The sequence below is a fragment of the Pseudorca crassidens genome, chromosome 2, assembly GCF_039906515.1.
Source record: "Pseudorca crassidens isolate mPseCra1 chromosome 2, mPseCra1.hap1, whole genome shotgun sequence".
NCBI classification, from domain to species: domain Eukaryota; kingdom Metazoa; phylum Chordata; class Mammalia; order Artiodactyla; family Delphinidae; genus Pseudorca; species Pseudorca crassidens.
In genome coordinates, this window is record NC_090297.1 from 13088342 (window position 1) to 13111896 (window position 23555).

At 55.1% G+C, this 23555-nt stretch overlaps 1 protein-coding gene, 1 long non-coding RNA gene and 1 other non-coding gene across 11 annotated transcripts in view; 1 reads left to right on the plus strand and 2 right to left on the minus strand.

Annotated features, from left to right (window-relative positions):
- Positions 1-23555, plus strand: part of ARHGEF10L (Rho guanine nucleotide exchange factor 10 like) — a 162086-nt gene that overhangs the window by 32258 nt on the left and 106273 nt on the right. For 7 of the 9 annotated variants that reach the window (XR_010939627.1, XM_067722085.1, XM_067722053.1 and 4 more), the window contains one exon: positions 20237-20310. Coding sequence is in view for 8 of the 9 variants with exons in the window: in XM_067722085.1 (XP_067578186.1) it covers positions 20277-20310 (34 nt within the window). In the remaining variant the exon portion in view is untranslated. Of the gene's footprint in view, positions 1-3519; positions 3660-10406; positions 10594-20236; positions 20311-23555 lie in introns of those variants that run through there. The other 2 variants (XM_067722058.1, XM_067722078.1) reach the window with 2 other exon arrangements.
- Positions 13758-13864, minus strand: LOC137220245 (U6 spliceosomal RNA). Its single transcript, XR_010941558.1, has one exon. It is a non-coding gene; the product is annotated as a U6 spliceosomal RNA (small nuclear RNA).
- LOC137216198 (uncharacterized) lies at positions 16604-20045 on the minus strand. Its single transcript, XR_010939628.1, has 3 exons — positions 19926-20045; positions 17395-17524; positions 16604-16874 (listed from the first exon to the last, which is right to left on the minus strand). It is a non-coding gene; the product is annotated as an uncharacterized lncRNA (long non-coding RNA).

Consider the following 23555-nt stretch of genomic DNA (forward strand, 5'->3'; position numbering starts at 1 on the left):
AGATAACGTAGGGCATGGCTTCCAGGCCAAGGAAGGGTCCTGCCCTGGGGAGCGCAGGTCATTGTGGCTGGGCAGGTGGGAGCACCTCTTCTGCTCCTGGAGCTCAGGCTCTGTCTTTTGTTTTCCATGTTTGTTTCTCCATGAGGCCTGGTCCACAGTAGGTGCTCAGCAAACATTCATCGTTGGTGAGTGGGGAGGTGTGGGGTGATCTGGAAGAAGGGATGGCCTTGTGGGCCACACTGAGGAGCCTGTGGCTCTGTGGGCCCTGGGCAGGGTGCAGGTGGGGAATGACACCATCGCCTGGGCTCCCTTGGCTGGGGGAAGGGGGAGAATGGAGATGACCAAGGGGGCCCCCCAGCTCTCACCTTTGTCGGCCTCCTGGGCCTTCAGTTCTCTCCTTGAGCGGATCAGAGCCATTGCCTCTGTGAAAACTCGTTGAGCCCATGGCTCTTTTCCTCGAGTGGGTCTCTCCTGCAACCCAAGGGCTCTGCCTCTGTTGGTAGATGAGGAGGGCAGGGTGCTCTGGGGAGGTGAGTAGATGCAAGGGTGGGTGGCTAAGAGCCTTGGCCTCTGGCATCAGCCTGTTTTTTTTAAAATTAATTAATTAATTAATTATTGGCTGCATTGGGTCTTCGTTGCTGCGCGCAGGCTTTCTCTAGTTGCAGCGAGCGGGGGCTGCTCTTCTTTGCGGTGAGTGGGTTTCTTATGGTGGTGGCTTCTCTTGTTGCAGAACACAGCCTCTAGGCACGCGGACTTCAGTAGTTGTGGCTCACGGGCTTAGTAGATGTGGCGCACGGGCTTAGTTGCTCCGCGGCATGTGGGATCTTCCACGGACCAGGGCTCGAACCCATGTCCCCTGCATTGGCAGGTGGATTCTTAACCTCTGCGCCACCAGGGAAGCCCCATCAGCCTGGTTTTGATTCTCACTTCTGCCTTTTGTCAGCTGTGTGTCCTGAGGCAAGTGTCTCTACCTCCCTGTGTTTCAGTTCAGTTTCTCAGTTTGTTCTTGAACCGATTAAGAGAGTTGTCGTGTGCAGAGTTCTCAGAGCAGTGCCTGGCACCCAGTAAAGCATCTGATAAATGTTGGTTGACGTGTGGAGCTTGGGAGGCAGTCGTGCTGGGGTGATTGGACCCAGAAGGCCTTGTTCGAATCCCGCCTCTACCTCTGACTAATTATAGAGACCTTGGCAAGCTGACTCAGGCTCCGAGTTCGGGTTTCTCATCTGTGATGCCCCGTAGGATCGCTGGGAGGAGCGTGGAGTCTGGTGGTTCCTTCTCTGCACTGGGCTTATTACTGAAGTCCGAAAACTTGGGTCTTAACCGGTAGAGTGAAATCTTCACCTGGTGAGGGTGCTGTGGACGGTCACCTCCACAGCCCGCAGACTCTGGGGGTCGGTCTCATGTCTGTAGGGCCACCTCTCTTGGTCCCAGCCCCCCCTTCACATGCCCTCACTGGTTTCTGGTGTCCTTTGGAATGGATCATCATGTGACCGGGGCACGGGGTCTTCAGAGCAGGGTGCTATGGGGGGAGGGTTGCACTAGTCTGTAGGGGCACATGGAAGGGACTCTTCTTCCCCAGCCAGCCTGGGTCTGGGTGCCCTGGAGAGACCGGGATTTCAGACACCTGTCCCGGCCTCAGCACCCCCCTACCTCTCCCACATCATGTCCCTGCTTGGTTCGAATGCTCAGGGCTGAGTGATTTGGGCATGTCTGATGCCCCAGAGGATTTGGGTCACAAGCAGGTAAATATTAAACCCAGAAAGCTAGCTCCGAATGGAAACCTGTTTGGGCTGGCTGCCTGGGGGACTGCCAGGTTCTGAGCCTCCCGCCCAGCTGATGGCTAGGATAGGCAAGCACCCTCCAGGGGAAGAAAGGGCACCTGCTCCATTCCACGTGACTGCATTTACTTGCCGTTACTGGCCAGTGGTCAGGGGCTGCTGTGTCTGCTTTACAGTGAGGAGGAAACCAAGGCACAGAGAGGGCAGGAGGTCTGCTTAGGTTTACATAGCTAATGCGGGGACCTGGGGCTGGACACGGGAGGGTCTCTCAGCAAAGCCCGTGCTTTTCTGGCCCTGGGCCCCCAGTGGTCTCCTTGCTGCTGCTAGGGCCGTGCCGGGATGCTGTGGGGGTCACAGGTGCTGGGGTTTGCTCTCTGGCTCCTCTGAGCCTGGGCCTCAGATTCCCTTTTTTGCAAAGTGGGGACAGTCTTGTTTGGGGTCCCTGGCAGGCAGGACCGGGCCCAGGACACCTGAGTGCAGTGATGCTGGGGGCAGGATCCCAGGGAGCGCTTCCTGTTTGCAATGTACAAAGCTCTCCTGGGGCCTGGGCAGGGCTTCGGGAGTAACCGCCTGGCCAGTCAAATAAACCTTCTCTTTTTTTTTATGTTGGGGGTAGGAGTTTATTAATTAACTAATTAATTTTTGCTGTGTTGGGTCTTCGTTTCTGTGTGAGGGCTTTCTCTAGTTGTGGCAAGCGGGGGCCACTCTTCATCGCGGTGCGCGGGCCTCTCACTATCGCGGCCTCTCTTGTTGCGGAGCACAGGCTCCAGACGCGCACAGGCTCAGTAGTTGTGGCTCACGGGCCTAGTTGCTCCGCGGCATGTGGGATCCTCCCAGACCAGGGCTCGAACCCGTATCCCCTGCATTAGCAGGCAGATTCTCAACCACTGCACCAGCGGGGAAGCCCCAAATAAGCCTGCTCTTGAATACCACGTATGACAGGGCCCAGCCACAGTTCCTATCCTCTGGGAGCCGATACACAAGCCAGAATGAGCACATCGGTTTGGGGCTTCAGGACCTGGGTTTGCATTCCGGGTCTTATTAGCTTTGTGATCTTGGGCAGGTGCCTTCGTCTGGCTTAGCCTTGTCAGCTCGCTGTGAAAGACAGGAATTATAATTTACTTCACCAGGCCATGGTGAAGAGGAAGTGAGATGGTGTTCTCAGAGCTCCTGGTAGAAAGTAGGTGTTCAGTCAGTTGACTGCCCTCCTCAGGCTCTCAGGGGATAGTCTTCTAAGGCTGAAAGTGACCAGCAGGTCTGAAAGGCGAGTGAAGACTGCTTCCCAGTGCTGCCAGCAGTCTAGGAGTAGCATGGGCTGGTGCTGCAGGCAGCTGGGGACGGGGCAGGACGGGGCATCCGCTCTGTAACAGGATGGGTGGGATGTGGGGTAAGCTTAGCTGGGGAGAGCGGGGGGTGTTGGCTTTTACCTGGTCTCCCCACCCCCAGCCCTATAGGCAGTGGCAGCCCCAGACCCTTGGCTGTTTTCACAGACTGTGAAAATCAGAAGCCTGGGAGAGGAAGTGACTTGTCGAGCGTTGGTGGGAGTTGGTGGCAGAGGCAGCCCGAGGTCCACCGGGTCCCGTTGCTGCTCCATCAGCCGCCTGGGGTGGGCCCCTGGGGCGGTTGGCCTCCCTCACCTCTCCGGCCTGCCCTGAAGCCAGCTATGAATAGAATATTCTGGGCTACATGACTCACAGGCTGGCCCTTCCTCCACCAGGGCGCTTTGGGTTTTCCTTTCTTTACTTTTCCCTAATAAGGTCTCATGTGGCTGGCTTTCACCTCTCCTTTCTTTGGGCCTGGAGGAGTGGTGACTTTTGCCCCAGGAAGCCTGTCCTGGGAGGGCTCCTGTTAGGCTGCTGGACTGCACGTACTCAAACCTGGGTAAGTTTAAAGGGAGGCCGGGCAGAGGCATTGGAGCCGCGCAGACCTGGGTCCGGAGCTCGCTGCCCGCTCTCTAGCTGTGTGACCTCGGGCAAGTCCCTTTGCCTTTCTGAGCCTCAGTTTTCGGACTCAGTTCAATCCAACCCACATTTATTGAACCCCTGTTAGCTGCCAGGTGTGGCGCTAGGCAGTTCCGGTAGAACAGCAAGCGGACTCAGCCGCTGTCCTCCGGGAGCCTCGAGACTGAGTGCGGAGTCACGTGGGGACCGGGCTTTCCAGCCCGAAGCACATGCGAAACCCCACACCTGGCTCCCGGTTTTACTAGAAACTCAGAGATCATAGTGAGCCTTAGTTTGATTCCCAGCTAGCGAGAGCTGTAGTTGGGATTTCATGTCAATTACTGTCACTTCGATTTCACACTTGTTAGCGGGAAAGCGCAGGACCTACTTCTGGAGGAACGGCCTTGATTTTCCACGCACGTTGGTGATGTGAGTTCGTGTCCCAGGTGGTGAGCTGAGGCTGCCGTGTTCCCACGTGTGCCCCAAGCTTGGCAAGGAGGAAATGCAGCCCAGATGATGTTCCAGGGTAGTCCACCGCCTGGCGTGTAGTGGGTACTCAAGAAGTGTTTGTTGAACCAATGAGAGGGACAGTGGCAGCCTGGAACACATCCTAGCGAGGGTGTGATTGACTCGGGGAAGGAGGGCCAGCTTATGGGTGTCCCGTGCAGGAGGGAGGAGGCTTGTCCTGAGAAACTTCACAGGATGAAACGAGGGCAGGTTTAGACTTTTCTAATGTGGGACGATGAGTCTTCTGCCAAAGGAGGAATTCAGACTTGAGAATATGATGTGGGACAGTGACTCAGGCTTGGGTAGAGGTGAGGCGTTTATGGAATAGCCACTCTGTGGCTGGCATAGGGCTGGGCTCAGTGAGCTCCATCGGGGCAGGGAGGCTTTTTCTTTTTTTGTTCACTGATGTATCCCAGGCACCTAGAACAATGCTTAGCTCACAGGGGTGCTTAATAAACGTGAATTGATTGACTGAATGCATGAATGAGTATATTACTTAATTGGGTCTCAGGGGTGTTATTACACCCAGTGTGCAGATGAGTAAACTGAGGCTTATGGAGGTCAAGTCACATGTTTGCTGGGTTGTGGGGCCAGGATTTGGAGTCAGGGCTGCCTGATTGCAAAGCTTGTGCTCTGACCCACCCATCTGTTGGGATCCTCAAGAAGGAATTCTTGCCCTGGCTGACAGGTTGGATTTCAGCCTCTCAGAGATCCCTCTCTTCTGAGAGTGGCTGATTGTGGGAAAATACAACATGCTTGACTCCGAACTAATGGCAGGGCCAGTGCTGCGAATCGCAGTGGATCACCCAGCCTGCTCTGATCAGCAGGCGCCCTTTCAAAGAGAGGGGTTAGGAGGGGATCGATGCTGCCCGCCCTAAGGGGGTCCCGCCAGGCTTGGCCTGACGTTGCGGTCCCCCTCAGCCACAGCAGAGGGGAGGGCGCTGGCTCAGGCGGTGGCTGGCACAGTGCCGGCACAGTGGGACCTGAGTCTCAGGCCGACCCTGCCCAGGTGCCTGCTCCGGGGGAGTGGCTGGATTGGCGAGGGTGGATCCCTGGCGTTCACGGGAACCTGTGCCTGCCCTCAGCCCCCAGGTGGTTCTGGACAAGGATGCCCAGCGAGACTTGACATATTTGCATTTAGCTGCTCCAGGAGGGGCCACTTATTGAGGCTCTGCTGGGGACATCATAGCTAGAACGCTTGCCCAGGGCCACCGGGCCGGAGCGCTTTGTCTGCCGGTCCCCCACGTTCTCCTGATGTGCTGTTGCTTAGGGTCCCTGTCCCACCAGCTCCCCATGGCCCCGTCTGCTCACCTGAGCATTTTCCCAGGCAGCAGAGCAGCCCAGCGGACTGGTGGCCGGCTAGTGGCTGAGGTGCGGAGGTGTGAATACCGTAGGGGATCAAGGCACAGCCCTGCAGCTAGATGGCCTGGGATCCAATCCCAGTTCCCCCTTGTATTGACCGTGTGACCTTGAGCAATTTTCTTACCCTCTCTGTGCCTCTGTTTCCTAATCTGTAAAATGGGGGTGATAATAGTTCCTCTCTGAAAAGGTTGTTGTAAAGATTAAAGTAACTATAGGAGTAAAGGACTTGGAATTGCTCTGGGCCCTTAGTTAGCGGTTAATACACGTGAGGTGCTGTGATGCTGATTTTGGCATTCACTCCTTGGTGGCAACTCGAGGAGCGAGTGTCTGCCTTTTTTCTGTGCCCCGTGTCTGGGCCCTGGATTCCACCCACTCAGTGCCACTTTTGTGGATGAGTACCTGGGCCGGGTTGCTGGGGAGAGACGAGCCAGGGCAGCGCAGGGGCCCCTGACTCCCACTGGAAACCCCCTTTCTACCGTCCTCCCTCCCTCTCTCCTGCTCCCATGTCCCAGGCCTTGCAGAGATGAACCATTCATGCTTTTGTTTACTGTTTCAAGGAGCAGGAACTGACATCCTCCCACCCCAGGTTCAGGGCCACTCCCGGGAGTTCCCCTAGACCTCCAGGTCTCCCCCGCAGAAGCACCGCCTGCTCTTGACTGTTGGAGCCCATTCAGTTCACCTTCCCCTGCTGGACCGTGAGCTCCGAGGGCTGGAGGTGCTTGAATAAGTGTCCAGGGCTGAGCCATGTGCTAGGCTGGGCTCGGGGCGGTGGGGGGCGGAGGCGGTCAGAGGGGAGTGGGGCATCGGCCCTGGCCCAGGAGAGCTCGGGTCTGGTTGTTTATTTGTGAACTCAGAGATGGCGGCTAGGTGCCAGGAACAGGTGCTGGGTGCTGAAGAGGGAGAGGCGTGAGGCGTGGTCCTTGCTTTGAAGAGGCTGCAGCCTGCCCTCTCTCCCTCCCTCCTGCCGTCCCTCCCCACTTCCTGTATTCCAGATGCCACGCCAGGTGGTGGAGGCACACGGAAAAGTAGGTCGTGGTCACTGCCCCCAGTCTCTGCCCCGAGATCCACAAAAACAAGTAACCAGAGCATAATTCAGTTTCTTTAGAGACTTGGAACCTGGTATTTCCTGCCATGGAAACCGGTGGCAATGACTTTGGTCTCTGTGTCCCTGTGACTAATAACAGTAACACTACCCCGCATTAACAGGCCAGTGTCTGGCCCAGATCCCCAGAGGACTTGACCAGATGCCCCGAGACCAGGAGTTTTCGACCTCAGCGCTGTCGACACTTGAGCTGGATAGTTCTCTGCTGTGGAGGCCGGGCTCTGCACTGTAGGACGTGCAGAGCATCCCTGGCCTCTACCCCTTACATGCCACTAGCTTCCCCCTCCCTCCCCGTTGTGACAACCCAAACGTCTCCAGACATCGCCAAATGTCCCTGGGTGGCAAAGTTGCTCCCGTTGAGAACCACTGCCTTAGACGGATCAGTGAAACTGTAATTGCATACATCAAGATGGAATGGAAAATTTGAAATCCAGCACTGCCACCCTCCAAAAAAAACAAAAGAGGAAAAAAGCGCCCACAACATCCTGTATTCCTTGGGTTTGGCATAAAATGCGAACATCCGTTGGGAGGTGGGAGAGCCCTTGGAGGCCTGAGCAGTTGTGTGCCTTGGCCCAGGCCAACCGGAGGCAGAGCCTCTGGCAAAAGAACAGGGCCATCGCCAGGCCTTGTGTCCCCTTGCTCTGTGTGGTTACAATGTAGGGCAGGTCATCCAACAGCCATAGGGTGTACATACGACCATCATCAGTTCTGGGCGAGTTGAGTCGGAATGTTCGACTGGCTGCCTCAATCTCAGTTAAGCCCTGGTGTTCCCCCCACCCCATAGTGCCTGTCCTGGTTTGTACAGATGTATGGACTTGTGTCATTGTTTAGCATCTGCATCCCTGGGGGGTTGTGGATTTCAAGGGGGCAGGATCCAAACCCCCAGAACCTTGCATGGTACCTGGCATCCAGTAGTGCTCAATCAATTTTTGTGGAATGATTAAGAGATATTGTTGGGTGGATCCAGAAAAGTAGGTCGGCTTTCCCGCCCTCCCCTCGAACGCTGTTAGGTTCCCAGGAGGAGGGAGTGGGACCTGGAGACCTCAGTTCTAACATACACGGCACATATGTGGAAGACGTGACCTTCCTCACTCGCTTCCTGGTTTGCATCCTAATGGGAAAGGAGGTGGTGTCTCCGTCCTCTGACCAAGACCCTGGCCACAGGACAGAGCCCGGGTGAGCCTGGCAAAGGCTCAGCCTTGGCAGGAAACGCACAGGTGCGCGCGTGCCCCCCGCCACCTAGCATTTTGGAGCACCTGTTGGCTGCAAGCAGGGAGGAGAGCGCCAGATCCTGCCTTCCCAGGCCTGTCTCTTTCCACAGGTCACTTGAGGATGCTTCTGATGCAGTGTCAAGTGACAGCCGTGGGCAGACGGGGTGGGGGTGGGGGGTCACTGTAAGTTTGCTGCCTGGAGGCGGGGTTGCTGTCCCTGACTTTAGCAGAATACATTTGAGTTCATTTGAAGCATCCTGACATTTGCAACTCTCCCCAGGGCTGATCCTCCAGCCAGGGTGCTTTACATAAGGGGTACATCTGCAGCCAGCTGCGAGGCCCAGCCTCCCCTTGACCACGTGAATTCAGGCAATCGGAATGTCTTCCTGGCACGACGCACTGAGCTTTGGTCATCACTGTGTTTCACACCAACTAAGGGAACTCAGCATCACTGTCATTTTTGGGGTCCTCTCCTTTCCTGATGTGACCTTCTTGCCTGGAATCTTGACTTTAAAAGGAGCAGGAGGTGTGTGGAGGCTTTGGGGAGCTGAGTGTTGGCTTCAGGGCCAGGCCAAGCTGGTGGCTGTCCCAGAGCCCATCAGTGGGCACCCCTGGCCCTCAGTGGGGGACACTGCATGGTCAGAAGCTGCAGGAGGGCTTTCACTGACCCAGAAAGACTCTGGAGGCCAGTGATGGGGAGGGCCCTGGGACTGCTCAGCTCCACCTGGGACACCACCCCTTCTTGTAGGCCAGGGCTGCTGTCCAGTTAGAAGGAGGTGGTCATTCATTCATTCAACAAACATTTATCGAGCACCTCCTGTGTTCCAGGCTCTCAGCGAGGTATTTTATGTGAATTATCCTCATTTAATCCTTATAACAACTCTCTGCAGTGGGGATTTTTAGAGTTTTCCTACAGAAGAGGGAACCAGGGATCAGAACAGTGAAATAATGTCTTTGTGTCACGGTGAGGAAATGGAGAGCCAGAACCCAACCAGGTTTGATTGCAGACTCACTCTCCTAAAAATCATACCTGGGGCATGATGGTGGCAGAAAGGGGCGCCCAAGAGATACCCTGCAGGACCAGAGACTGCCTCAGGATGGGGGCACCCTGAATGCAACGGGTCCCCCATTTTCCACCGGGCAGCAGGATGCAGGCAGCGGTGGGCTCACAGCCCATGGGACCCAGTGCGGTTTCTGTGAGAAGGGAGGGTAGGGATTCTCTGTAGGACCAGGCTGTGGGTGCCAGTCCCTCAAGAGTCCAAGTACAGGGCTGGTGTCGAGAGCATCAGTTAAGCTTTTGCCAAAGCTGATGATGAAAGAGAACCGGTGTTTGGGACCGGTTCCCCGTGGGGGCCATAGTCCAGGATTTGACTCCATCCCAGGACAGCAGGATTCAGGGCAAATTTATTTCATGGTTGAAACCCCGCCTCCCCCCAACACCTCCAGCCCAGTCTCCTCTGCCCCCTTCCCAGAGCCCCAGGCAGCATCTTGTCAGAGGTGTGGTATTCATTGCAGGGGAGTGGGTGGATCCATTGGTCTGTTGAGGGAGAGGCACCCTGCTACAGCGAAAAGACGTGGCCAGACCTCTCCACCTGCCCCTTAATCATGGATCTGCCTCTGATGAGCTTCTTGAACATGGACAGATCTCTCTATCTCTCTGAGCCTCAGTTTCCTCCTCTGTAACATGGGGCTGATCCTCTCCACTCGTGTGTGCTCCGCCCCTTTGGGGGCTGGTGGGAGGACAGGCATTTCCGTCTCTCCCTGGCAGGTGCGGCGGACAGGGAGCTGCTGGAATGACACTCACATCTTCCCTGGGAGAGGGCCGCACATTGCGAAGGGGGTGGCTTGAAGCTTAAGTGCTGGCCTTTGGGGCTGAGGCCTCTGCGTCCCCTGGGGCTCCTTGCGGGGCTTGTGTTTCGGGAGACCTCAGGTGCTGTCCAGCCAGCTTGCCCTGCCTTGCTTGGGTGGGCTGAGCTATTTTTAGCTCCGAGTTTTGCAAAGGTTATTTCTTCCTGCCTGGAGCTCTCTGTGGGACAAAGTGGACCGCCCCCTCTCAGAGGGAGGCAGAGCTTGGGCCAGAAGAAGAGACTGGAGCCAGACTGGACCCTTGTGGGCTTTGACAGGGAGGCTTCCTCTGCTCTCGGTGGCCTGCCAGCCGGGGGCTCCCGTGATCCTTCCCGGGAAAGCTGGGTGTATGCCAGGGTCCCTCACCTGCCTGCCAGAGCGGCCGAGGGTGGCAGCCACCGGGGCTTCGGCGTCCTGTCTGCTCTCCCGACCACATGCTTCTGACTCACCAAAGCAAGAATGCGGTCTTTTTGGGAGCGAGTCCTTCCTCGTACCCGCCCCACCCCTCTCCTGATCACACCCCGGCACGGGCCCCAGGCCTCTTCCCAGACTGGTTTTGGGGGAACCGCCTCTTGCGCAGCTTGGCACTGACTCTGTTTGTGCAGCTCTCCTGGGAGGAGCTGTCCTGGCGGAGGCTGGTTTCGGGCAGGAGGAGGCGCGGCCCCACGAGCGGGTGCCCCACAGGCCTTGGCCGCCTTCTCCCCTCCTCTGATGGTGGTGGCGCAGCTGGTGTGGACCAGCATCCCTTCCTTCATTCAGCAAGTGTGTGTTGAGGTCTGGTGTGTGCCGGGCACCATTCCAGGGCTGTGGATGGAGCGATGAGCATAAACGATAATGTCCACATTCTGGTAGGAGGAAACTGATGTAAACAACTGAAATGTATAGATTCCCGGAGGTGTTAAATACTATGAAGGCGGGGAGGGCGGAGTCAGAGGAAAGAGTGTGGTGGGGATATGTACGTGCGATTTTAAAGCGGGTGGTTGGAGGGGGCCTCTCTGACACAGTGACCTTTGAGCAGAGCCCTGAAGGAGGTGAGGGAGTCATCCATGTGTATATCTGGGGGAAGAGTGTTCCAGGCAGAGGAGACAGCAAGTGCGAAGGCTGCCCTGTGGTAGGGTGTTTGAGGGGCTGCACGGTGGTCATTGTGACTAGGGTAGAAAAGCTGTGGGGAGAGAGGTAGGCTTTGAAGTCAGGGAGTTGGTGGAGGGACCACATCATGTAGGGCCTTGTTGACCAAGGTGAGGACCCTGGTTTCCACTCCGAATGAGGTAGGAAGGCATTTGAGGCTTTGAGCAGAAGAGTAACTTGGCTGCCGTGTTGAGAACAAAGTGTGTGGGGTGGGGGGTAGGGGGGTGAAAGCGGGAAGGGGCTATTTTAACGGTCCCGGGAAGGGATGGTGGTGGTGTGGATCGGGGGGTAGCAGGGGAGGCGGTGCGAAGTGGTCAGATTCTAGACATGTTTGGAGGGTAGAGCCAGTGAGGTTTGCTGATGGGTGGCATGTAGGTGTGAGAGAGAGTGGGGAGCCAGGGCTGAGCCTGAGGTGTTTAGCCTGAGCTCCTGGCAGGCTGGAGCTGCTGTCAGGCGAGATGGGACGCCTGGGAGGACTGAGGGTGGCGATCAGGATGTTAAGTTCAATATGCCCTGTGGACCCGTGAGTGGACGTGCCGAGCAGGCATACTTCTGGGCAGAGGTCTGGAGTTCCAGGGACGGTCAGGCTGGTGGTGTCACCGTAGAGATGGTCTTAAAAACCATGAAATGGGTGAGGTTGCCTGGGGAGGCGCAGATCAAGATGAGGTTGGAGTCCTGAGCCTGGGAGCAGCCCAGCATTTGGAGGTCCTTTGCCTGGGCCATTTCTGCAGCCTGGACCGTCCGTCCTTCCCCCACATCCAGCTCCGTGAAATCGCCTGGAGTCAGACCCCTCCATTTCCTGGTCCCACTTCATGCTTCCTGGGTGACCTTGGGCAGGTTGCTTCCCCAGTCTGAACCCCAGCTTCCCTGTCCATGGAAAGGAGGGAACAAAGCCCCCTCTTGGGTTTGGTTCTGCCATGAAAATGCTCCACTGCTGGTGTGAGTGTTCTAGAGCCGCCCTGGCACTAAATTGCCCGGGCTTTGGATGGGGAAACTGAGGCGCGGAAAGGTGGAGGGGTGGTGCAGATTCCACGCTGTCCTCTTCCAGCTTCCAGGCGTGTGTGCTGTGGAGCCCCATCGAATGGGCCACCCAGGATGTGGCCAAGAATTTGGGACCCTCGGATTGGCAGTTTTTCACCTGGCCCTTCAGCCTGGGGCCTTCCGCCTGGACTGGACCTCTGGGGACAAAGGGGTTAATGTGCCTGGGGGCTGGGAGGCGGAGGAGGAGGGGGAGGGTCTGGGGGCTGTTCTGGTGGCAGCAGCTTCTCCAGGCTGGCTTTGGTTTCCTAGCAACAGCCCCCAGGGGTCCCTTCTGCCCAGAGGCCTCCTCCAGGGTTGGTGTGGGAGGGGGCCTGCCCCCAAGCTGTCCTGCCTGGGGATCATTGACCAGGGGCACGCCTAGGGAGAGGGGACACTTACCCCGGGCAGTTACAGAGCCTCCATTGTCTGAGGCTTCAGCCACTGGCCAGCCTCACCCCTGCCCATGGCAGGAAGCCCATTGAGTGGCTTGGCGCCTGGTGTGCAGGGAGAGGAGCTGGCCCTGTGTCCCTCTGGCATGTGGAGGCTCCCACTACGGGCTGTGGAGGGTCTGGGAGGATGCTCTCCCCACTCACCCGTGCCCTCAGCCACCTGGCACCTGGTCCGTTCTGGGATCCCGTGGCTGGGATCCCAGCCCGAAGGTCCCGCCCTGGCTCTCCCAGCTCACGACCCAGGGACCCTGCTCAGCCACTGTTTGGCCTTGGGAACATCCTCAGTCTCTCAGCCTCCTTTCCCTCATCTGTTGTGGGAATTAAATTAGACAGACACTGTAAAATGTTCAGCAGGGGTTCTGGTGCACGGCAGTGCTGGGAGACGGCAGTACTGGGAGACGGCACCTGTTATTGTTTCTAAGACGATCATTTTGTGATCTCAAGGATGACGAGGGTCACAAAGGTCAGGGCTGGTATTCTGGTGGACCATCGGCCTGGACTCAGTTGAGCAATCTGCAGAATGGGGCAACACTGTCCTCCAGGAGCGGCAGGAACTCCAGGAAGGGAACTAACATTTGGTAAGGGCCTGCCGGCATTTTCAGATGTCACTCCGCTTACATCTGCATCTGACAGATGACGACAGGAAGCACAGAGAGGGTGAGTAACTTCCTGAGGTCTGGCCGCTGGAGGGCAAGCACACATTCAGCGTCTGAAGCTGGTCTCTCTGACCCCAGGCTGAGTGCTTTCCAGGGCTCTGGGTCCTGGACACGTGTCCTCCTTGCTGTACCTCCACCTGTGTTCTCTTGGCCAAGGCACCTTGTCTCTCCAGAGCCCCTGCGAACTAGCCCCCTCCACAGTCTGCAGCAGGGGGGCTGCTTGCGATGAGGGACTCCCAGGGCAGAGGTGCCCCCGCCATACAGCTTGCAGACCCTGCTCTTCCTCCTGGCCCCAGGCTTTCTGGGCAGGGCAGAGGACACCTGGGCTGAGGTCCCCATCTGGGCCTGTGCCCCTCCTCCACTGGTCAGGAAGCCCCACACCTGCAGCCACCCCAGGTTCAGGGATACGCCAGCCTCATGGTCTCCTCAGTGAGTGGATCCTAAGCAGATGAAAGTTCTCAGGCTCCGGGCTTAGTTCAGTGCAGCTCAGCTGTTGTCTAGCGTGTGGGTTGGTGCTCTGGGCACGGAGACGAAAAGAAGAGGCCCGTCTAGGGAGGGAGACCGTTCTAATGGGGGCTGTAGGTATCCCAGAATCACCTGTGCTCTTTGAAAATAGACTTTCTCAGGCTGCACCCACAGGCTACCAATTCAGAATTGTGGGCCTGGGACACAGGTTTCTTTCTTTCTTTCTTTTTTTTAAACATCTTTATTGGAGTATAATTGCTTTACATTGTTGTGTTAGTTGCTGCTGTATAACAAAAGAAGATGGAACGCTTCACGAATTTGCGTGTCATCCTTGTGCAGGGGCCATGCTAATCTTCTCTCTATCTTTCCAATTTTAGTATATGTGCTGCTGAAGCGAGCACAGATTCAGGTATTTTTTAAACCAGGCTTGGGAACCACTGCATGAGATGGGTCTGGGGAGGCCTCACAGAGGAGAAGGGTCTGGGTTTTGAAGGTTGAGTAGGAGTTTGCTCTTTGGTTCTGAGAGAGAATTCTCCCTGGAGGGAACAAACAAACTGAGCAAAGACCCAGAGATATAGAACAGGTCGGCAAAGCGATGGGCCTGAAGCCCTTCATGAGGACTGGAACAGTCAGGCCGGGCATGGGAACCGCCCAGACCAGAGAGGTCGGTGGGGAGGGTGGTGCAGCAGGTCAGGGAGGGCCTTGCTGAGGACCTGCGTTCCTAAGGCGAAGGTGATGAGGAAGAGTCTGAGGCTGTGTGCTTTGGAACCCTTGCTGTGGCGGCAGAGGTGGGCGTGTGTTGGTCAAGCTCACATCTGACAGGGGCTGAAACCTGGAGAGGCCTCCCGGAGGCTGTGGTTGCAGGAGGAGCTCTGGTCCACACCCCTGGTCTTACCTCCCATCCCGCACTTTTTTCCCAGCTTCCAGGAGACAGACAGGGTGCCTCTGAGGCCAGAGTTGGAGGTGGGGGCCTGGGCCAGATCCTGGTCCTTGTTCCCCTCTGTGCAGAACAGGTTGGCATCTACATTTCCTCTGGCAAGGCTGCCCGACTCGGTTATGCCAGCATCTCCCTCTGGGACTGCCTGCCTGCCTGCCTACCTGGGCCCCTGCCCACACTCCCCTCCCCTCCCCTCCCCTCCCCTCCCCTCTCCTCTCCTCCCCGCAGAGTCCCGCCTTCCCCATCCTCAAACTCCTGGCCTGATTTGTGCAGCCTCCCTGATTTTGAGGAGCCTTCCTGGTGTATTTCTCCAGGCCTCATTCAGGGGGAGCTGATGGGGACATTCACTTGAGTGGGAGGTGGGAGATGGTCCGGGATGGGATGAATCTCAGGGACTAGTGAGGAGGGACAGGTGCGTGCAGGCTGGAGGAGGGTTTCCTGCCGGGCCTCTGGGCTAGATGGACCTTGAGCTCTAGAGGAAGGAGGAACTGATAAGGGTCTGATTAAATTAGAGCCTGGAAGACACCTGCTGTGGTGAGCAGGGCTGTCCAGGGTGGAGGGAAATGCTAATCTGGCCGCTCTTGGGTGGTCCCGGTCACTGAACTTGACGGCGCTTGGGGGGCACACCCGGAGCTGGGCTTGCTCCTCTGCTTCTCGCTCTGTCTGAACGTGCTCGAGAAGTACAGCCTGCTGCTGGTCGTTCTGTGTAGGCTCACGGGCAAGAGCACCATTTGGGGGTCTGCCTGCCTAGCCAGTCTTGGCAGTCGTGTTTAAAGAGATGACCCCCCAGAGAAGAAAGTCTCCATAACCCTACCACCTACGTGGAGCACTGAGAATATCACCGTGCTAACAGTGGCCACTGTAGGCTGAGAGCTACCCCACCACACACCACGGTCCCGTTTCATGAGCACAGGACCTCTGTGAGGCAGGTGCTGGGGAGAAGGGGGTGAATTGTAACAGCTGGAAGTGGCAGAGCTGGGATTCGAACTCAGATCTAGCAACAGATCCCACCCTTTCAACACCATCTTGCGGCTACTGTCTGGTCCGGCCTGTGATGTTTTGCCTTAGTCCTCTTTTTAAAAATGAGAATGCTTCTTTTCATCTTCCCTCCTTATAATACTCACTGTAGAAGATCTGGAAAATTCAGAAGAATGGAAAGAGGGTCAAAAGAAAATCTCCTGGAGCCCTGCCACCCAGGCAAACACTGTTCATATACCTTAGCGAGTTTCCTTCTGTCCTTTTCCTCTCTGCACTTTAGAAACAGTTGGAATCCCTGAGTGTAGGTAATTCTGTAGATAATCCTGCTGGGCCACTCTTGGTTTTCAGTCGACGCTCCTTCCCCAGCCAGACTGCCTCTTTTGCCAGAGACCGCTGTGGCAGGAAGGTTCTGGGCCGCTTTTAAGAGCGAGGTTCATTTCAGGGGCACCACAACACATTCCTTCCAGCTCAGCCTCCGACCTTGAAGCTTGCAGACCATGCATAGCTCAAGGAAGACTTAAAAAAAAATAAAAAAAGGAAATAGCTGAGCAACCCCACGTTTGCTCACGTTCACACCTATATGCCCCGGCTCCTGGCTGTGGCAGCCTGCGGCATCCTCCGGGCGGGTGCTGTCATGCCCACTTTACAGAGATGGAGGCTGCAGCTCTGAGAGGCCAAGGTGGGGCCTGGGGTCACACCGAGAGCAGGAGGCAGAGCCCAGCGCACAGATGGACTTGGCTGCCCCCAGACCCTCACGGCTTGGAAGCCCTTGGGGTTCCCCTTTGAGCCTCCTCCAGGGTATCTCCTGGGATGCAGAACCCAGACGCATGGTCCCACTTGCTGTTTCCCGTTCTGGTGGTGACACGTCGAGGACGGGCATCTTGGCACTGACTGAGCCTGCTGGGGCTTTGTGGTTGACCTCAGGGACGCTGCTGGGAGTCCCATGGCCCAGGTAGCAGGAACCCCATTTTACAGATGAGGATGCCAAGGCTCAGCTCACCTGCCAGTGGAGATGAGACTCCAGCCTGGATCCCCGACTCCCAAGGTAGAGCTTTGGTCATCACAGTCTGTGCCCTGGGCGTTAATGACAGCCAGAGACTACCGTGTCCCAGGGACCCCTCCAAGGGTGTTGTATGTATTTACTTTTAATTTTCTTAAGAACCCCATGAAATAGGTACTTCTTAGAAGTATTTTTTAAAAATATTTATTTATTTATTTTTGGCTGCGTTGGGTCTTTGTTGCTGTGCACAGGCTTTCTCTAGTTGCGGCGAGCGGGGGCTACTCTTCATTGCGGTGCGCGGGCTTCTCATTGCGGATGGCTTCTCTTTGTTACGGAGCACGGGCTCTAGGCGTGCGGGCTTCAGTAGTTGTGACACGGGGGCTCAGTAGTTGTGGCTCGCGGGCTCTAGAGTGCAGGCTCAGTAGTTGTGGTGCATGGGCTTAGTTGCTCAGCGGCATGTGGGATCTTCCCAGACCAGGGCTCGAACCAGTGTCCCCTTCATTGGAAGGCAGATTCTCAACCACTGTGCCACCAGGGAAGCCCCAGTAGGTACTTTTTAATCCCCATTTTGCAGATGAATAAACTGAGGCACAGAGACGGGGTTAAGTAACTCATCCAAGGTATTATGGCTACTGGGTAGTGGGCCCAGGTGGTATCAGGTAGCCTTGACTTCTTTTCTAATTATTGTGCCGTGAAGGTCTCTAGCAGGGAGTTGCGCTGCTCTGAGCCATGCCTATTCCCTCACTCACATCCTTCTGAGCCTTGGGGCACGTGTGTGCAAAATGGTGGCCATAGGCCTGTGGGTGTGCACGGGGCTTGCTGGCCTGGGCCCTTGCCCGGGGACCTCACTGCCCCCGATTAGTCTGCAGCAAATGCCTCCCAGATGCCAGCCCTGAAGTCCAGGGAGGCCGTGTGATTAAGGGGTTGAGACTAGGGTTTGGGGTCAATACCCCTGGATTGAATCCTAGTGTTGTCACTTTGTTCACTTGCCTCTGTGACCTTGGGCAAATCCTTACTTCTCTGAGCCTTGGTTTCCTCATCTGTTAATGAAATAACGCAGATAAATCTCTGGGCTCCTTGTATGTTGATGTCTCTGTTCCTTTCTGGGAAAAGCCTTGGGCTTGGAGGGGAGGGCAGGAGTCACCCCTGAAAATGAGGAAAAAGGAGAGGACATTGGACTTTCTGACCTAGAGGGAAGGATCCTGGGCTTCTGCTTGATCAGAAAAAAATATATATATATATTTCTCCCCACAGGATGTTTATTAATTACAAAGGAAAATAGTAACTTTACAGTGGAGAAACCTCAGGGAGACATCACTTTAACTAAGTGATCAAAGTTACCATGACTAGTACAGGCGTACCTGGGAGATACTTTGAGTTGGGTTCCAGACCACCGCAATAAAGTGAATACTGCAGTAAAGCGAGTCACGCTTTATTTTTCCCAGTGCATATAAAAGTTATGTTTACACTATACCTTAGTCTATTAAGTGTGCAATGGCATTATGTCTAAAACACAATGTACACACCTTAAAGAAAATATTTAAGGAGCAGTTTGCACATGAAGCTGGGCTGGGTGCCTTCCTTTTTCTTCCTGCAAAATGGATATGTCTCCCTGCTCCTTCTTCAGTGGTTCTGAATGAGCCCACAGGGCAGACGGACCTGCAGGGAGACTGCTATGCAGCTGTTGTTTGACTTTTCAACTTGCGAAGGGATTTGCAGACATTTTAGTTTGCTTTTCCCAACCTTTGCTGAGAGTTTTCAGTGTGGGTAAAAGACACAGTCACACACTTAGTGGAGAGCAATTTGCATTCAGTGAGAATGAAAAGTGCAATTCTCTGACCCAGCAGATCCCGCCTAGGAGTGTGACTGACAGGTTCATGCACCAATGCGCTCAAGGCCAAGTGTATGGAGGAAGGCTTTACAACACCAACGCCTGGAAACAACCTCAGTGTCCCTTGATAGGGTTTATGTCAGTTATGGTATATCCCATCTGCCCCAAAATACTACGCAGCCATTAAAAAAGTGAGACTGATTTCTGTGTACTGTTCTGAATTGATCATGGAGATTCTTAAGCGAAAAACGTGGTTGCTAAGTGAAGTAAGTCAGACAGAGAAGACAGATATGTGACATCACTTATATGTGGAATCTAAAAAGACTGATACAAATGAACTTATTTACAAAACAGATAGAAAACAAATTTATGATTACCAAAGGGGAAGGGGGTGGTGGAGGGATAAATTAGCAATTTGGGATTAACACACTACTATGTATAAAATAGATAAACCAGGACCTACTGTATAGTACAGTGAACTGTAGTCAATATCTTGTCATAAACTATAATGGAAAAGAAGCTGAAAAGGAATATATATACACACACGTGCCCGTGTATAACTGAATCACTTTGCTCTACACCTGAAACATTGTAAATAAAGTATACTTCCATTAAAAAATTTTTTTAAAAACGTGGTTGCACCACAGGGTGTGCAGTGTGCTTCCTCCTGTCTAAAACAAGGCATATATACGGATAAACAAGCTAGTGCATACATGGCATAGTTCTGGAAAGATTCATAAGAAACCAGTAATAGTGGTCAGTCCTGGGGGATTTGAGAGACTGACTTTTCATTGCACATCTTTTGTATTGTTTTGGACTTTGAGAGACAGTAGAGCATGGTGGTTACATAATGAGCACACACTGGGGCCCATGGCCTGGGTTCACCCCCTGGCTCTGCTGCCTACTAGCTGTGTGATCTTGGGCTACTTACTTAACCACCCTGGGCCTCATTTTCTCATAATTTGGATTTTCATATTTGTAAAGTGCTCAGAATAATGTCGGAGATATAGTAGGCACTGCCTAGATGTTTGCTGTTATTAATTGATTGCCCTTCACATGCATCCTATTTTTACGTAGGAAACCAGCTAACACAAATAGAGGCTTTAAGGATTGGAAAGGAAAATAGCCTCGCAGCCAGTTTGCGTCAGGCGCTGATTAGAAAGGAGGGCTTGGGGCTTTCCCTCCAGGGTCGATCCCCTCCTCCCCAGGAAGTCTAGAAGGACTGCCTCTAGCTCAGAATCGGGGGTGTGAACCGGGAGTGGGGAGAACTCTTTCCGTCACTGCTTTGCAGGAGGCATCGGGCAAGCTTGGCTCCAGGGCCCGGGAAGCCCGGTGGAGGCGCTGGCTTCTTGGTTGCGGGATCCTCCACTGCGAGGCCTGGAGAAACTGCCCCCAGCTCCCAGCATTTGGGATTCCGCCCCGATCTCGAGCAACCTGTCTCCATGAAGCGCTTTATTTCCCTCACACCCACGTGCCAAGTGGCCAACCTCGTGGGTGCAGCACAGGGAGAGACAGAGAGAGTGAATGGCCTTCCGTGGGACCACTGGGGCGGGAGCTGGGGAGAGCGGCGGCTGGACCCAAGGGCGCCCGTGGAGGAGAAAGTGTCCGGCCACGTCCATGACAGTTCAGGTGTGATCCAGCTTCTGCGACACGGGGGCTGAGTGTGGTCCTGGCTTCTGAGGCTGGAGTTTCACCTGTCAGCCAGTGGGGACCCACCTGTCAGCCTAGCTGGACCCGGCAGGCTCCCGAGGTTCCTTGGTATTGGGCAGAGGAACGTCCGTGGAGGCAGGGGCCTTCTGGGAAGATGGCTTAGGGTTCAGCCGCTGCTGGTTTTTCTGCAGGTTAATGATTTATGAAGGTGAGGGCTGGGCCCTTGCTGGCGCTGTCCTGTGCTCCCGAAGCGGCTGGGGTACAGGGTGAGAGCCGGCAGGCTGGCGTGCACAGATCACGAGTCAGCGAGCCTTCTCTGCCGCTGGAACTTCAGCCTTGAACGCCCTCTGATCAGATTTCTGGCCTTCTGTTTGCAGGCGAGCGCTGGGACGGTGCCGGTGAGCTGCACCCTGTCTGATGGCTTCCTCCCATCCTCCACAGGCTGCCATAGGTATGGTACTCCGGGTGCCTGCTTCTCCCGCCTCTGAACGGGCCGTGGGGCCTGCCCCAGGGCCACTAGCTTTGGAGTAGGCTGACCTCGGGTGTGAATCTGGCCCTACTGGCGGTTAGCTGTGTGCCCTTGGGCCAGTGGCCTCACCCCTCTGCCTCAGGTTCCTTGCCTACAACATGGAAATAAAGATTTCCTCCTCATAGAGCGGGCTCCAGGTAAGGGCTGACTCCTTACCTTTCTCCCTGAGGTCCCCTGGAGAGACGAGCAGAGCCCCTCTGGGGACTGAGGTGTGCTTGAGGGTAAAGCTTATGAATTGAGTGGGGAGTTGGGGCTCAGGGGAAGGGCGGGGCCATCCATCTCCATCTGCTAAGGAACTGAGGAGGCCGGGTCATCTAGCAGTGGTGGGGCTGCTAAAGTTAAAAAAAAAAAAAAGCAGAAAAATACATACTTAGACTAAAAAATATTGTTTTTTTAATCTGAAATTCAATTTGATGTCCTGTATTTTTATCCGGCAACCCTAACGGTGTTGGACACTGCTGGTAGAATCGGGACCCCATCCTGGAGGAGCTGGAGGCAAGGCCATTTCTCCCATTGGGCCCAGCTTCCTGGCCTCTTGTTCTTTTTGGGGGGTGGCAGTTAGCAGAATGGTAACAAGCCAGGGCTTTTTCTCCAGTCCAGCCCTGCCACTGCCACTGTGAGCTCAGCCGAGTGACTTGGTGTCTCTCTGGCTCCGTTTCACCACCCACAAACATGGGGATAATAACGATACCCTCTGCTGTGGCGTTTCGAGGTTTAAATGCAGGTGGGACCCTGGCGTGTGGTAATCAATGGCTCAGTGCACGGCAGCTGCTATCTCTGGGGTGTTGGCAGGACGGGCCGCCTGTGCTGTGCTCTGAGCCCCCGGGCAGAGCCCAGGGAGGACTCTCCCCCACCCCACCCCACCCCGAGCCTCCGTGTTCTTTTCTGAAGGGTGGGGGACCAGCACGGTAGTCACACCTTCTCCATAGCGTGGGTGGCTTCCTGGGTCCCGGCCTTCTGGATTCGCTGGGGACTCGCTGGGGTGGGCTCTCCCGAGGACGGGGCATGTCCATGAACATCACAGGCGTGTGTGGTCACCTCCAGCCCTGGCAACTGTCTGGATGGGTGGGAAGGGCTCAGTTCAGCTCTCAATTATCCAGGGATGGGCCTCCTGATTTTTCCTTCTGATAAGGAGCTGTGCCTAATTGCCTGGGTCTCAGGATCCGGAACAGAATCTTGGGAACAAGGTCATTTTCTGATTCATGGCCGTGGCCTTGGGTCCCAGGATGTCCACACCCCTCGCCGCTGTCCCAGGCACCCTGAACCCTTTCTCCTACACACCAAGGGGCCAGACATGCAAACTGAGAGCGAAAGTATCTTATGATGAAATCAATTCAGTTCCATTCAGCAAACATTTGATGAAAGTTTACTGTTCTGGGTGTATCTGACATTGCAGGCTGGTTTCATCTGGTTGAACTAGTCTCTTTGCCACTTTCTGACTCTTTGAGAGCTTCCCATGGTCTTCACGAAAAATTCAAATCCCCCCAGCACCTCGCAGCCGTGTTCTCACCCCCATCATCCTTGCTCACGTCTTCACCTCCACTGGGCCACTTGCTGTTCTCTGCTCTGGCCTCAGCCTGGAATAGCCCCCGACCTGTAACCTGAGCCTGTCAGACCGCTGCTCCCCCTTTAAGGCTCTGCACAGGGGCAGCCTTGTGCCAAAGCCGCGCCCCACATAAGCCCCCTCCTCTCTTTAGCACCGGCTCAGTCTCTGGGCTTTTCCATTGTTCTCTGGCTGTATCTGCCTGCCTCACCCTGTAGTGAGCTCCTTGACACTGAGGGGCCACGTCTGTCTCCGCTTGAACCTCCCGGCCCAGGGGCTCTCGGGGACAGTTCACTGGATGCGGGCATGACTGTGTTGATTGCTGGGCTAACTGAAGCTATTTGAACTCTTAAAGGGAGAAGGTGCAGAAATAACCTAAGTCCCTGGACACAGCCTGGGGGCCGGGTCACCTGGGGCTGGGCCTGGCCTGTGAATGGGGAGGGGCTCTCCATCTCACCCAGGGTCAGGGCCTGGGCTATGACTCAAGGCAATAATAATAGTAATAACGATAATGATCATGATGTTGCAATGACAGTGATGGTAAGTAGAATCGTCATTGTAAGAACAGCTGACATTTAGCGAGCCCATACCTCGCACTGGGTGCTTTAATGTCTGTCAATTCATTCCATCCTCCCAACAACCCTGTAAGGCAGTTACTATCATTGTCCTCATTTGACAGATCAGAAAACTGCAGCTTGGTGGGGTAGGGGGAAGGGCGGTGAAATAACTTGACACTCACACAGCCAGTATAAGGGAGAGCTGGAGTCTGAACCCAGGTGGTCTGACTGTGAAACCGTAGTGACTACAATGATACAGGCCACGTGCAAAGGGAACCCTCCCCCCACTGTATGCCCAGCAGATTCAAGAGGGCAGGACCGTGGGCACTGAAGCCCCTTTGGTCAGGATAGGTCTGAATCTGGTGGTCCAGAAATAGTGGGCAGGGACTTTGAGGTCATTTATTCCAGTATTTTTTAAACTTTTAAAACTGCAACCCATAGACCTGATAATAGGGGTGTGTGTGTGTGTGTGTGTGTGTGTGTGTGTGTGTGTGTGTGTGTGTGTGTGTGTATTCAGCAAATAATTATGTGCCTACCATATGTCGGGCACATTACCAGATGCTGGGAATATGACAGTGAAACAGACAAGAATGCCTGCCCTCAGGAAGCTTACATTCTAGCAGAGGAGACAGACAGTAAAATAAATGAAACATACTGTGTGTCACATGCTGATAAGGGCCACAGAGAAAAAGAAAGCAGGCATGGCCAATCGGGAGCCCCCGGGTGTCACTGGGGGCAGCTTTGGTCCTGGCAGCCTCGTTGGAAGCCGACGTATGGTAAAGACCTGAAGGAGGTGAGAGCAGGAGAAGACGCCTGGGGGAAAGAACATTCTGGACCCCAGGACTGAAAGTGCAAATGTCCTGAGGCAGGAGCAGAGCTGGCGCTTTCACAGTACAGCAAGGAGACCGGTGTGGCTGGAGTGGAATGAGCAAGGGGAGAACAGTAGAAGATGCTGTACACGCACATTTTACATGTGTGTACACATACATATCCAAACACAAGTGTGGAAAGCAATATCAAAAGTAATACCAAATGTGACTGGGGAGGGCCTGTCAGCTCTGCGTTTC